The 15731-nt window shown below is 38.6% G+C and overlaps 1 protein-coding gene across 1 annotated transcript; it reads left to right on the top strand.

The window, feature by feature from the left end:
- Positions 1-1570: 1570 nt before the first annotated feature.
- Positions 1571-15599, top strand: LOC108253231. Its single transcript, XM_026828315.1, has 6 exons — positions 1571-1607; positions 5194-5279; positions 6547-6624; positions 6937-7088; positions 8430-9637; positions 13684-15599. Exons 1-6 carry the CDS (start codon positions 1571-1573, stop codon positions 14994-14996), a joined length of 2874 nt encoding a protein of 957 aa, XP_026684116.1. The 3' UTR covers positions 14997-15599.
- The last annotated feature ends 132 nt before the right edge of the window (positions 15600-15731 follow it).

The following is a 15731-nucleotide window of genomic DNA, read 5'->3' as shown; positions in this document are numbered from 1 at the left end:
GAAAATACGCATTTTGTTCGTACAGACGTAGAAAAGGTGTTCGGGATTTTACGAAAAGCTGAGTTTTCTCAGGACCAAATGGAATCGGGAAATACGATTGACTATGGGGCCCACTTGTGCAACAGGGGCTGCGGGGGTGGCTAAGTGATTCACACTATTTGGTCCCCAGGAGGCCCAACTTTGAAATCTCAATTGAGGATTCCCTAACTTGTAGCTCCATATGAAACTGCATAACATATTTTATATTAATATCCAAAGATTCTAAAGTCCGAGAGGAAATAATGCAACTGCTACCTAGAACCTCTTCTTTTACTTTTTAAATTCCTTTCACCTCGCCCGTGGCGCTCCTACTTTACGTGACCCCAGCTCGCCTCTGGCTCTAATACATTGTACCTACAAAGTCAGTTCTTTCTACAAACCGATTACGAATTTGTGACCCATCCGCTCTCTGCGTAACAGGTGGTGTTCCGAGATTGTTGACTATATTCAATCACCCTGTACCTGTACAACATATACATATGAGTAGAGTACATAATATATGTATTTTGTACATATACTCCTATACATAGGTAGATACATAATAGCTCTTGTTCAGCTCAAGTCAACTTGGCATCCCGATAAGTTCCTAACACATGGAATCTTTGGTCCCCTTATGCCGGCCAAGCTCAGACCGTCCGAGGTCTGCCAGACGGTCTGAGCGTGAGTGGCCGGCTTTGGACCGGCTATACCGTGAAGTCAGATTAACAGTCTGTCAACCACCGGTCTTGAGCGGCTTCAAAAATGAACTCATATGATATGAACATATAAAGGAGTCCAAATACAGTGACCTATCGTCCACGTGAGTGGCCGGCTTTGGACCGGCTATACCGTGAAGTCAGATTAGCAGCCTGTCAACCACCGGTCTTGAGCGGCTTCAAAAATGAACTCATATGATATGAACATATAAAGGAGTCCAAATACAGTGACCTATCGTCCTATCAGTTACGTCTCAGCTGGTATTGGTGTAAGCCGTAGAAGAAGGGCCATCGGCTATCTTACAGGTATCACTTAAGGAGAGAGTTAATATCTGCAACTCTAGACTCACGAGTTGGTCCTTGCATATTGATAAAGGAGGATTTCCGGACTGGACAGTCCCGTTTTAATTGTTTAGAGGTTTAGACTACTCTTGGACGGATTGGCTGGGATCGAAACAATCGTATGCCAAAGATCTACATACCAAGTGCACCCCGAACTCCAAACTCAGAGCCGAAAAATTTCGAACCCGGGATCTCCGACGTGCAAGCTTAGTGTGACACTCACTCGGCCAATGAGGTTATTTAATTGTACATGAAAAATCCCCGCCTTAAATTCTACACTTCGACGTTCTTTTCGTAATTTCGTTCGTACAATTATTCCCCATCTTTGCGTTGATCCATCAGAGCAACATCTAACATCAAACCCCAGTCCCACATCACTTGGCCTAGTTGTAACACTACAAGCCTACATGCAGGAGAACATTAAACAAAGGACAACAAATCATTACCATCCCATCATGCCTCTAAACACACATTTTGTTCATCCAGAAGACAACATGTCCCATTGTGCGGAGACGTGGGCGCTTAACAATGGTATCTTACTCTCGGCATTGTCTTGATTCAAAATGCCCGTCAAGATAAGATTTCGACATGTGAAGATGTCCACAGCGCGATGTCTCAATATACGAAACATCACATAACGTACATATCTGATGTAAGATGGAAGAAAGAACTGAAAACTACCCACTGCCTCTCTGAGATACTAACCTTTGTGGCTGAATAAATGAGTAGGTGGTACTTACCTAATTGCTCTGTGCTCACTGCTCATTGAGAAGTATATTGGTAGATTGGCACATGCACACCTGTTCTTTGAGGTAAAAATAGGATGTTGCACTATAAATAGGACAGAGTAAAGTGGTGAGCTACTGGTACCAAATTACTTATTGCCAAACATTCTAACTTCTATGTAGATCAGATTTTTGACGACAAAAGTTCACGCGATTCACGTTACATGAGGAGACGGCACGTCAAGTCGCGAGATCGAATCAGTACAGTACTGAACAGTAAATGTATAGATATCATTAATCTCTATGCTTGCGGTTACATCGCTTTCGAATTTTTCCTACGATGCCGATGAATCAAATGCAAAATAGGGATATCGGACGAACTGAAAGTCGGAAGCCCAAAAACCGTTTCCACTGTAGGTATTACCTTATTTCTTATGTAACTCTATACCTACAATGGGTACCTATGGGTTTCGAATGATTCGATGCACCATAACATTTTTACCACAAACAAAACACTCTCCACTCTCTTGATTGAAAGACGGTCATTGCTGGCACACTAAGTGCCTAGAAATCCTAGAATGCCTAAGATTACCTAAGTAGTATATCAAGTGTGAAGTCAAATTTGCCTAATGATGGATATTAGAAGTATAATAGGTAAGCTAATAGCATTAGTAAATAGGTATCTACCTACAAGACAGCGTGACTTATGGATCATTAGGTCCGTGGAGTGTGTAAAGAAATAGGATCTTAGTATCAAAATGTAAATAAAAGGATTATGTTAGCCTATGTTTACTCGACTATCAATGGAATATGAAAGCATTATACCTATCCTTATACACGTCCTACACTTTCTCTGTGGATACTTATTACACTTGTATCTACAATAATTAATACTTGTACATTTGTTAACCTCTTCTCTTTTCTCTCTCATACAAATAAATTTCTTTAATTCAAATTCAAAACAGTTGCGAGACAGTATGGGTTTGTACTTCATCTATACTAATAGGACGGCCTCTTGAAACATCACCTCGTTCTTAAATCACTTTTTTCCTCCTTCTGCTACCGTCAGATTAATTGGGACTAGAGTCACTTTGCCGTTTGACTGGCATTTAATCCAGAAACCAACTCCTCAACTGTCCTTACAACGTTGCAACTTGCAACTCTCACGAGGCTGAGTAGGTGCAACCCAAAATAGCCAGGCCAAACCAAAAGGCTAAAGTTGGTATGTACTTTCAGTGATGTTGATGACACTGAGAAATCATACAAAAGGACAAACTAGAAAGAATATTAGCAGGTATAGGTCGACTAATTCTAGGTACACCGTCTCAGAACTCGGCAGGTAAGTTTCGTCGGGTAATTGCTTTTTTTACTTTTCACACAAGTAATTTCAGTCGGATCATTAACTGACTGCAGTCACCTTGAGCACGAAACTCTCGGAACTAGACACTATGTTAGGCATAGCTGAAACTGGTACAATATAATTCCAGAGTACCTATTTCGGGGCCCTCGCCTCTACAAAGTTTGACGACTTTGACGCTATTACAATTGATATAATGAGAGAGTATGGAACCCTTCTGGTACCAGTTTACACTCTGACTTGAAAATTTCAAGACGAAATAGGTACAAAGATTCCAAGGTTAACACACAAACTTGGACGATAGTCAGAAATCAGACCAAGCAGACTGCAGACTTCTTTTCACCTTACACCTTATGGTTTTGAGATCTGAGGTATACCTACTATGTGTAATAATATGGCTGTGTGTTTGACTTTCGTTACCAATGTAGGATATACCTATCTATTAGGCAGGTCTGGTAGGATTGGTTTGTTAGGTATATCTCCTACATATTCATTAAGAGAATTCTGTTTTCGAATGTTTTTGGTTCCCTGCCAAATTAATTGAATGACCGCTTCTGAATTTCCAAGATGGTATCCGTACTTTGGTAATCTTCTGCTAAATGTAAGATCGAGTGTCGGGTTCAAACATAGAACTCACTTTTCCTATTCAAAAATAGGTAATATAGTTAGTTATGTGCATACGAGATTGGGATTGTAGGGTTCCTGGGTCTACACACTCTACGAACTCACTTTTCCTATTCAAAAATAGGTAATATAGTTAGTTATGTGCATACGAGATTGGGATTGTAGGGTTCCTGGGTCTACACTCTGCTCTACAGTCTACAGTCTCATGTTGGAATAAATTTTGGACGGTGCAATGTGTCCGAATGTGTCAACGTATCCTCTGCACGAACTCACTTTTCCTATTCAAAAATAGGTAATATAGTTAGTTATGTGCATACGAGATTGGGATTGTAGGGTTCCTGGGTCTACACTCTACTCTACAGTCTCACGTTGGAATAAATTTTGGACGGTGCAATGTGTCCGAATGTGTCAACGTATCCTCTGCAAGTGTGCCCAAACAATATCAGCTTAGCATGCTTATTAGAAGTCAACATTGATTTCAACATGAAAGTATAGTCGCAGGCCTTGGTTATTCCTGATTTAGAAATCACAGCTAGAAAGCTAGCACACAACACAATAAATGATTTAAATAAATAACATATCAGTTCAGTAGAGGTATATTGCCCAAACAATATCAGCTTAGCATGCTTATTAGAAGTCAACATTGATTTCAACATGAAAGTATAGTCGCAGGCCTTGGTTATTCCTGGTTTAGAAATCACAGCTAGAAAGCTAGCACACAACACAACAAATGGTTTAAATAAATAACACATCAGTTCAGTAGAGGTATACATATAAATCGTTATCACCGCGCTAGACTTAAGCTTAAGATAGATATCTAGAGAACTGTCCTTCTGGCCATTTCTTGTATCTTGATGCTTGTTGTGTTTCTTGTTGACTTGGAACTCTTTTCTCAATTTTAACTTCAGCTTGGTTCGATTCATCGAATTCCTTTGCCATAGGTACGAATAAAAAGAAACAAAGAGAAGAACACCGGAGATCTCATGTCTTCAACAATGCCGTATAACCTTGGGTCTATGAAATTATTATTTTGATTGAGAAGGAGAGGATATGTTATGAATTTATAATTAACTTGCGCCTCTACGGTTCTATCTTCAGTTAATGAACCCAGAACTTCAGTCTCAAAAGGTGACTATTGAGATTCATGATCTGAAATATTCTATAGATGCGAAACTCGGGAATTTGTTGAACCTTGCTGCTTTGGTAGTAGGTATAGTGATAGAGGTGTTTGTCTCTCGCCTAGCAAGCGTTAGGGCCCGGGTTTGAGAATCCTAAAACAAGGCCCAGAACAATGGTTTAGGAGGGTTAAGTATTCCGATGTCAGGTGTTCTGAGACTGGAACATTCAATAAAAGAGTGAATAGAGTGTGTAAGACCTAATTGTTAATGTGTCCTGTTTTGTTTGATTTCAGGAGAACACTTGGTCTTGGTGACAGCTGATCCAGAGAAGGGAGACAAGTTTGCCTTCGATAATCACGCCTTCAAAGGTATTGTAAATGTAAATGCAATTTCTTTGTGTTATTATGTCACAACTTTGGTGCTCACTGCAGCATTATTCAGTGTGTGAACTATGAAATGTGAATGAGTGAATGGATCTTGTTCTTATAATATAAGATTGATCATATCTCAGGATCGGTTTAGATTTTCGCAAAATCCTTTCTTGTTGCACACCTAGACCATAAAAGGAATATTCCTATCAAATTTCAGCTTTCTAGGTGTTGTGGTTCTGGAGATAGAGTGATCAGTGTGTGAAATGTGAATGAGTGAATGGATCTTGTTCTTCTTATATTATAAGAACGAGATCCATTCACTCATTCACATTTCATAGTTCACACACTGATCGTTCTATCTCGAGAACCACAACACCTAGAAAGCTTAAATTTGGTAGGAATATTCCTTTTATGGTCTGGGTGTGCAATAAGAAAGGATTTTGCGAAAATCTAAACCGGTCCTGAGATATGATCAATTTTTGATCGCTAAAATCACCATAAGAAATACACAGAGTGCAGAGACTGCGGGAGAGAAAACTTTTCCTCGCTCGCCTAATATTTGAGTTTCGTTTATGTTTTTAGTTTGATAACTACAAGTTCGGCCATGCCTTTTCCACAAGTACGGCCATGCCTCGGGATGAACTAGCGGGATTCCGGAGCGAAGCGACGGAATTCAGCTAGTATTTTATATGTTTATGTTAATGTTAATTTATTGTAACAGGAACCAAGATTGCTTTACAGATTGAACTTTTTATTTTAAATCGGATTTTCGAGAATATGGTCTCTCGCACATACCTAAAAGTCGCCCGATTACGCTTCGAATGTGCGAGAGACCTGAAAGTTGTGAGCTCTACTTTTTTTATTTGAATGGCGAAGTAAGAGATACAATTAAGACTTTATAGAATGTGCATAAAATCTGATATTATTTTTTATTGTTATGTGGGAACAGTCAGCAATGGCAAAGGTTACCTAATAAGGATGTTTGGAATTTTTAGCTTTAATTGTTATATGAACAAGGTATATGTTAATGTTTCATGTTTAATTAAATTACAATTAACAAAGTAGGTATGTAGCTCTTATAGTAAGAAGTTACTGAAATCATTTTGTTCGTTTTTTTAGTGCCATAGATTAGACAAATCAAAAATTTACTTTTATAACAGTTATAACTATACAAAATACAACAGAGTGTGTAACGAAGGATGTAGGTGATGCACTCCCACGTTCTATCGGTGTTAACGCCGTGTTTTTATGTCAATTCTTTGATTTGTGTTTCAGGGAATCAAATGGCCCGAATTCGTGTCCGCTCAGAATGAAAATGCCAAAACGAAATCTCTTGATGATTCTTGTATTGGGGTAAGTGCTCAAGTCCATGACTAGACTTTAGGCTCAAACCACGAACCTGAAACTAGCCCCTGAAGTCCTAAACTATTGAGTTTGATCAATTTATTTTCACTACCTGCATTCACGGTAAAGATAACCTACTGAAAGGGTTCATGTATTAAAGATACACAAAAGTGCTAACTGGAACTTGGCCTGGCGCACTGCGGATGCCGTGCGCTCAGATCTTATGAAATGTATCCTCCCTAATTTCAGCAACAGCCAAATGTTCTCTTCTTCCTAATTTCAGCAAGAACTAAATGATTTCTTCGTTCTTCCTTATTTCAGCAAGAACCAGCCAAGAACATTGTACCTCTGAGGAGCCACGACTTTACAGGACTTGGGTTCAATATCTATGGGAACATGAGAGATGGCATCTACGTGAAGGAAGTGTCACATCGGGGTCCTGCTAGTGAATCCGGCCGAATCCAACCAGGTGGGTAATTAGATGAAATCGTATATTATAATAATAATATATATATTTTTTTGTGTTATTATTTCACAACTTTTAGTGCTCACTGCAGCATGGTAGGATTTTTCCAAATACATATATCGCAATAATCCAGCTCCCAATTACCTACCATGCTGGCACCGGTCGCTAAGCGCATTTATATTACATAGCTACTCATTTTCCTCACGAGGCTGACTGGGCCCCGCAACAGCCAGTCACCGAATCAATCATTTTCATGATACAAATTTCTTGACCCCGCCGGGAATCGAACACGGGTCTCCCGCGTGCAAGGCGACCGCAGTGACCACTACGCCATGGGAGCTGACAATACACCTCTAATCTATCGAACAACATCTCTCATCTTAATCAGAATGGAATTATGATAATATGTCTGAGACCCTTTTTCACTAAGGCAAGTTGTATTATGTCTAGTAAGGTGGTCTCTTTTCTCTCTCATACAAATAAATTTCTTTAATTCAAATTCAAAACAGTTGCGAGACAGTATGGGTTTGTACTTCATCTACTAATAGGACGGCCTCTTGAAACATCGCCTCGTTCTTAAATCACTTTTTTCCTCCTTCTGCTACCGTCAGATTAATTGGGACTAGAGTCACTTTGCCGTTTGACTGGCATTTAATCCAGAAACCAACTCCTCAACTGTCCTTACAACGTTGCAACTTGCAACTCTCACGAGGCTGAGTAGGTGCAACCCAAAATAGCCAGGCCAAACCAAAAGGCTAAAGTTGGTATGTACTTTCAGTGATGTTGATGACACTGAGAAATCATACAAAAGGACAAACTAAAAAGAATATTAGCAGGTATAGGTCGACTAATTCTAGGTACACCGTCTCGGAACTCGGCAGGTAAAGTTTCATCGGGTAATTGCTTTTTTTTACTTTTCAAACTAGTAATTTCAGTCGGATCATTAACAGACTGCAGTCACCTTGAGCACGAAACTCTCGGAACTAGACACTATGTTAGGCATAGCTGAAACTGGTACAATATAATTCCAGAGTACCTATTTCGGGGCCCTCGCCTCTACAAAGTTTGACGACTTTGACGCTATTACAATCGATATAATGAGAGAGTATGGAACCCTTCTGGTACCAGTTTACACCCTGACTTGAAAATTTCAAGACGAATAAGGTACAAAGATTCCAAGGTTAACACACAAACTTGGACGATAGTCAGAAATCAGACCAAGCAGACTGCAGACTTCTTTTCACCTTACACCCTATGGTTTTGAGATCTGAGGTATACCTATGTGTAATAATATGGCTGTGTGTTTGACTTGCGTTACCAATGTAGGATATACCTATCTATTAGGCAGGTCTGTTCACGAGACAAGTGAATCCAAACCTGCGGTCCTAGATATTTCCCCTTGCAATACAGTTTCCAAACCAGACAAAGCTCACAAATTTGGAATCCGCGTCCTTCCGGACATGAAACCAGAAGAATTCAAAGTAAACAACCAACCTGTGGTTCTTACTATGGAGAATGAAAATAACAGCAGCATCCTTATTGAGCATAACAAAACACAAAAGTCTCACAACGAGAGAGAAGTCTTTGATGAGATAGATTTATCCAACAAATGTCAAGCAACTGACGAGACTGATTGTAAAACTCCATCTCCACCAACAAACGTCAAATCCATCATAGCAAAAGGTTTGCAGAATTTGAAAGACAAACTGCACCAGCCACATCATAAAAAGCAAAACTCATTGGAAATAGCAAACACTAAACATGTTGATACACCGGACTCTTGTGTTATTGATATGGTCCCAAGTAACCAACATGTTCCTCATGAAATGAACGTGACTGTAAACAATTCACAAGATGTACTCAAGTCATTCTTGGACAAGGAGAAAGCATTTGCAGCTCAACGAGAGGCATCAAGTCCCATTAGTATGGTCAGCAAAACGGACAGTTTTAGTTCTACTGAAGGGGATGGAGGAAAAAGATCAAAACGAAAGGCTCCTGCTCCTCCACTTACAACGGATGTAGAGCTGCATGCAGAACCAGACTGCAGCACTGACAGTAGTAGCACAACCATTGAACTTAACGCTACTCATATCCCTATATCTGATGAGTCCGATAGAAAAGCAGCATCATTGGGAGATCTATCGAGGATCACAAATGAAGAAGTGCCGGCCAGTGTGTTGGAGCGAGCAATGTCCTTAGAACTTACTGATGGCATCCCTAGGGATTCCAAGAAGAGAAAAGCGCCTAACCCACCTCTAGATGAAACGTCTTTGGATGAGGCTCCTCTAAAAGAGCCCCGAATGGAAGGACTTGGTTTAACGAACTTGAAAAAAGCTTCTCTTTTTGGAACACTAGAAGAAGCAATTCAACAAACTGAAGATGATTCTGACAGTTTGGTATCGCCTAACAGTGGAAAGTCTTCACCTGATCTAGCAGATATGTCGGATGGAGAGCTTGTCAGTTCAACTCCATTAAAAATATCACATATTAATATTGAAAATGAAGAACGAAAAATATCACATATTAATATTGAAAATGAAGAACGAAAAATATCACATATTAATGTTGAAAATGAAAAACTTCCAACGGTCGAAACCTTTCTGAGGAACAATCTAAAGTTGTAGTATTACACTGGGCAAATACACATTATGTACATAATTAAAAAAAGGAGTAAAAATTAAGTATAATTTAATTATAAATAAAAATGGAAAAAAATGACAAACATGATCTCAATCCCTTTACTCTTAACACAGTAGTTTTTGATCAATCTAAGCAGCAGTGACTTTGTCATTATTGTCAAGATGGTATTGAGGTTGGATGTTTTATTACCAACTAGATGACCATTATCCATGGAACAATCTAAAGTTGTAGTATTACACTGGGCAAATACACATTATGTACATAATTAAAAAAAGGAGTAAAAATTAAGTATAATTTAAATATAAATAAAAAATGGAATAAATATGACAAACATGATCTCAATGTGCAAGTATATCCCTTTACTCTTAACACAGTAGTTTTTGATCAATCTAAGCAGCAGTGATTTTGTCACAGTAGATATACACCAATATGATAGGGTCCATCTTTTTTTTTTTTTACTTGGCTGGATTTCATTATTGTCAGGATGGTATTGAGGTTGGATGTTTTATTACCAACTAGATGACCATTAAGTAGGTATCATTCTTTTAATTTGTCCAATAGGTTTCTCACTAGAATATGGTTTACAATTTACAAAATCTGCTGAACTCCAAATGAATAGGACACCACATGTTTGTATTTTTCCCCAGGACGAACGATGCTGTTGGGGAATGTAGACTGAAAAAAATTAATAAAAAATCATATTAAATAACATTATAACTAACTACCTTGACATAAATTACCAAATAATTTTGTGGCACAAATACAAAAAGAAATAAATACATTTTTCCCGTTTCTGTTTATAAGGTTATATCGAGGAAACAACAACAAAGATTTTATCTTTCCAAAGTCAGAGATGGTTGAACAGGGAGGAGGAAAGCTATCCGTCTCGAGAACAAACTTTATATGTTTAGCCGATTTTGAAAATTTGGACCGATTGCAATACTTTCATTACTAGTATAGCTCCGCTATACTGTAGTAATAGAAAGTAAAAAAAAAATACATTTTTCCCCTTTCTGTTTATAAGGATAGATAGAGGAAACAACAACAAAAATTTTATCTTTCCAAAGTCAGAGAAGGTGAACAGGGAGGAGGAAAGCTATCCGTCTCGAGAACAAACTTTATATGTTTAAGATAGGTTCGGGAATCGAACCCGCAACCTAGCGCTTAGAAAGCTACCTTCCAAGCTAGCTAGGCTAATTTATGCGAGATTTTAATGGGTCTGAAAAAGTTCAACTCACTATGTTCACAGCGTTGGGGAAGTTTTGTGTTTCAAAACAGTAGGCACAGTGTTTTGTATAGGTCGCTCCTTTTTTGCCGGACATTTCGGGAATATAATTGCCTGTGTAGAACTGAATTCCAGGCTGATCAGTGTGAACTTCCATGTAGCGTCCAGATTCTGGATCCAAAGCTCTGTGGAAGGAAAATTCCAGGGATAGAAAAGATCTATCTGTGCCCATTCTTACAAGCATAATTTTAATCATTTTCATACCAAATGTCCATTGGGGGGTTTTTTTTATCAAACGTCCATTACTTACCGGGGACTAATACTAATTTATTATAAGACTTATTATGTCCGATCGTACTAAAGAGAATTTTCAGTTAATCCAGAGTTAAGAAATACTGACCTGTGTAAATCAAATGGGTGACGTAAAATTAACCCCTTTTTCCCCCCTTTTAGGCGCTTTAACACTACGGACAGTAGGTCGTTCCCGCCGAAAAGAAAACCCTTGACACTGTATTAACTCTCAGTAATAAGATCGACTCTTAGTAGTTCCAGGCTGATCAGTGTGAACTTCCATGTAGCGTCCAGATTCTGGATCCAAAGCTCTGTGGAAGGAAAATTCCAGGGATAGAAAAGATCTTTGCCCATTCTTACAAGCATATTTTAATCATTTTCATACCAAATGTCCATTGGGGGGTTTTTTTATCAAACGTCCATTACTTACCGCGGACTAATACAAATTTATTATTAGACTTATTATGTCCGATCCTACTAAAGAGAGTTTTCAGTTAATCCAGAGTTCAGAAATACTGACCTGTGTAGCTCAAATGGGTGACGTAAAATTAACCCCTTTTTCCCCCCTTTTAGGCCCTTTAACACTACGGGCAGTAGGTCGTTCCCGCCGAAAAGAAAACCCTTGACACTGTGTTAACTCTCAGTGGTAAGATCGGCTCTTAGTAATTGTTAAGACTTTATAGAATGTGCATAAAATCTGATATTATTTTTTATTGTTATGTGGGAACAGTCAGCAATGGCAAAGGTTACCTAATAATGATGTTTGGAATTTTTAGCTTTAATTGTTATAATTAGGCGCTTTAACACTACGGGCAGTAGGTCGTTCCCGCCGAAAAGAAAACCCTTGACACTGTGTTAACTCTCAGTGGTAAGATCGGCCCTCAGTAATTCACAAATACCAATATTTAGCTACATGTAACATACCTCGCTGCAAACGTAAATCCAGACGATTCGAGTAAAGATTTGTTAAGGCAGTAGTTGAAGTCAAAGCCAGGCTCAGTCAACTCCTTCAAAGCACTGCCCAGGAATTTAGGTGTGCGGAGATCATAAGCAGTGTTAGCCACTGGGGTCAGTTCACCTGTAGGAAATCAAATTGAATCATATTGTATGCTGTGTCGTTTTGGCAACCCAAACTTTGGCCAGTCCGTCAATAAATTTTTTGATTGTATCTCTCTGTAATATTTTCAAGAACTCCAAAATTAATTCATGACCAGTTTGGACAGCCTAGTTAGCTTAGAAGGCAGTGCGCCTGCCTTTTAAGAGAGTTCCATTCCAGCCTCGGCATACTTTATCCTAAATAGAAAACGTTCGTTCTCGGAACGGCTGGCTTTGTTCTATCTTGTTTCCCTCTCTTCGATTTTGGGCAGATAAGACCTTATTACAGTTCCCTCTGTCAAACCTCTTCCAAGGAAAGGAAAAAGAGATTCTCACTCACCAGTAACTATCAAGTTTTCGTCCATTTCAGTAATATAGTCAGCGTTAATATTGACAATCTGATTGAAAGCTCCTTCTGAACCGATTCCCTGAAATAAAACGTATAGCTTTCTAGGTGGGAAATAGGAAATCTATGCTATGTTCAGTAAACTGAAGAGCTTGCTCAGGTCCAAGGATTCTCACTCACCAGTAACTATCAAGTTTTCGTCCATTTCAGTGATATAGTCAGCGTTAATATTGACAATCTGATTGAAAGCTCCTTCTGAACCCATTCCCTGAAATAAAACGTATAGCTTTCTAGGTGGGAAACAGGAAATCTATGCTAAGTTCAGTAAAATGAAGAGCTTGCTCAGGTCCAAAATGTAAGTAGGGAAGTAGCTTGCCGCCGAATGAAGGGTACAATTCCCGTCAGCAAAGACCTTAGTGGTGTGTTAAACCTCTGTATTGTGCCCATACAGTTCTCAGTAAAAATACAGTGATGTTAAACCTCTATCAAATAAACAAACAAACTAAGTAACAAAACAACCAACCAACTTACTTAACTAACTATCTCTTTTTTGGTAAAGTCGGATGAACATGATATTGCCCCAAATAGGGCCCTAACATAGACGTTGGCATTGTGAGCAATCTTCTTTCACACTTGCATGTTCTTCTTCTTTACCTTTTCTTTTGTACAGACGGGGTCATCGTTTTTCGTCAGCCTCTCAATCAGCCTTAACTTTGCTTTGGGCTGACGTTTGGTTTTGGCTACAAATTTTACGAGTGGATGCCCTTCACACTCAACCTTTGCTATTTATTTAGCAAGGGTAATTCAGGCTGGTAGTGAAATCTAGCCTCCAACTGATCCGCATGATCTGGCAACACTGTTTGCTATTTACTCTTTTGGTGGGCGGGAATATTCAAATTTTAGTAAAACCTGATCTAGCAGATATGTCGGATGGAGAGCTTGTCAGTTCAACTCCATTAAAAATATCACATATTAATATTGAAAATGAAGAACGAGAAATATCACATATTAATGTTGAAAATGAAAAACTTCCAACGGTCGAAACCTTTCTGGTGAAAAGTACGGTCGAAATTAAAGACCACGAAAATCCACGACCAGCCCAGAGATCAACACTGAGTAAAAGAAAGGTGGAAACAGTTGAAATAAATGAAAATCAAACTATCGTTCAAAAGGAAAGCAAATCAGAAGACTCCCAAGAAGAAATGGTGGAAAATAGTAGTTTTATAAAAGATATCATTGGTGACTTCTCAAAAGAGATGAACGGTGAGTTTAGCAAGGGAATAAATGGAGTTTGGCACAAAAGTTCTGGAGCAAACGTGGAAGCCAAACAAAACGACTTGGATGTGAACGATGCTTACGTGACCGCACTCAATATTAGCGTTGAAGACAAACCTCCTGATCTACCCACTTCTCCTCCTCCTGAGTTTAGCAAGGGAATAAATGGAGTTTGGCACAAAAGTTCTGGAGCAAACGTGGAAGCCAAACAAAACGACTTGGATGTGAACGATGCCTACGTGACCGCACTCAATATTAGCGTTGAAGACAAACCTCCTGATCTACCCACTTCTCCTCCTCCTAATATGAACTCCTACGTTACAGAAATCAAAGTAGACGAAGATAAAAATAATGATGAAATCTTGGATATTTCAGACAAAGATATGACGTTACTTGAACAGGAGTGTGACGACAGTAAAATATTCAAAAATGGAGTTTACTTCACTACAGATGAGTCCTTACTTATGAACGGTAGCATATCTTCATTCTCCAAATCAACATTGATGGAATCAAACAAAATAACTTCACCGTCCAAAACAGAAACCTTTATAAACAACATGAATGACAGGACAACTCCTGATGTTAATTTGTCAGACGAACAAATCCTTGCTCTAAAAACGTCCACTAACAAAATCACTAACAGCAACTTGTACAAAACAAATGGCGAAAGTCCTTCGCCAAATAAAAGAAGAATCCCATCCAAGTCACCTTCCCCATCTGGAAATTCTCCTCAAAGAGGAAAATCTCCTAGCATTTCTAGCAAGTCCAGTGGCTCCAGAATACCTGTTAGAGCGTTCAGTGGCTGCTCACCCTCCAGCGATGCATCTCCTCGCTCCACCAGTAATATACCTGATCCTAAGATAAGAAAATCACGCAAACCAGATGAACCAGACCAAAATACTAAATTCTCCTATTCTTCCACGTTCACAGTTTCACCTATTTCAAAATCCAATGTGCCATCACCAGAACAGAGGCGATACAACGGGACAAATGGCACGACAGAGATGTCAATGACTCAAATTGTAGTCGATAATCAGAAGTAACAATATTGTTACTGAAACGATATCGTGAAACTCGTACATAGACATGAAGAGATTTATACATTTTGTACGTTGATTTCTGGAAACTAATCGGTTCTCAAGAAACTCAGCTCTGGAAAGACTACCCATGTTATAAATACCCGCGCGGTACAAGAAAATGTAGTAAAATCGGTGCGGTGGAGCCCGTTTTGCGAATTTATGTATTTTCATTGAAGAAAATAGAACAGGTTCAATATGAAAATTTTTTTTAGTTAGATAGGTATCACTTTTTTAGCTTCTCATTGTTAAAAATGTAGGATTGTAGGGTAAACTAACAAAAAAATTACAGAACATGGTGCCAGCATTATATTTCTTGTTTATTTTATATTTGTTATATATATTTTATATGTTTATGTTAATGTTAATTTATTGTAACAGGAACCAAGATTGCTTTACAGATTGAACTTTTTATTTTAAATCGGATTTTCGAGAATATGGTCTCTCGCACATACCTAAAAGTCGCCCGATTACGCTTCGAATGTGCGAGAGACCTGAAAGTTGTGAGCTCTACTTTTTTTATTTGAATGGCGAAGTAAGAGATACAATTAAGACTTTATAGAATGTGCATAAAATCTGATATTATTTTTTATTGTTATGTGGGAACAGTCAGCAATGGCAAAGGTTACCTAATAAGGATGTTTGGAATTTTTAGCTTTAATTGTTATATGAACAAGGTATATGTTAATGTTTCATGTTTAA

Source organism: Diaphorina citri, unplaced genomic scaffold (assembly GCF_000475195.1).
Source record: "Diaphorina citri unplaced genomic scaffold, Diaci psyllid genome assembly version 1.1 scaffold1407, whole genome shotgun sequence".
Classification (NCBI taxonomy): domain Eukaryota; kingdom Metazoa; phylum Arthropoda; class Insecta; order Hemiptera; family Psyllidae; genus Diaphorina; species Diaphorina citri.
The sequence above is the reverse complement of the archived record's forward strand: the minus strand, read 5'-3'. Positions and strand labels throughout refer to the sequence as shown.

Excerpts from the sequence above, each read along its gene's own strand:
- LOC108253231 (XM_026828315.1), top strand. The coding sequence starts at position 1,571 with ATGTCCCATTGTGCGGAGACGTGGGCGCTTAACAATG. Across the intron at positions 5,280-6,546 it reads CCTTCAAAGGTATTGTAAAT|GGAATCAAATGGCCCGAATT; the intron begins GTAAATGCAATT and ends TTTGTGTTTCAG. Across the intron at positions 9,638-13,683 it reads TGAAGAACGAAAAATATCAC|ATATTAATGTTGAAAATGAA; the intron begins ATATTAATGTTG and ends GAGAAATATCAC.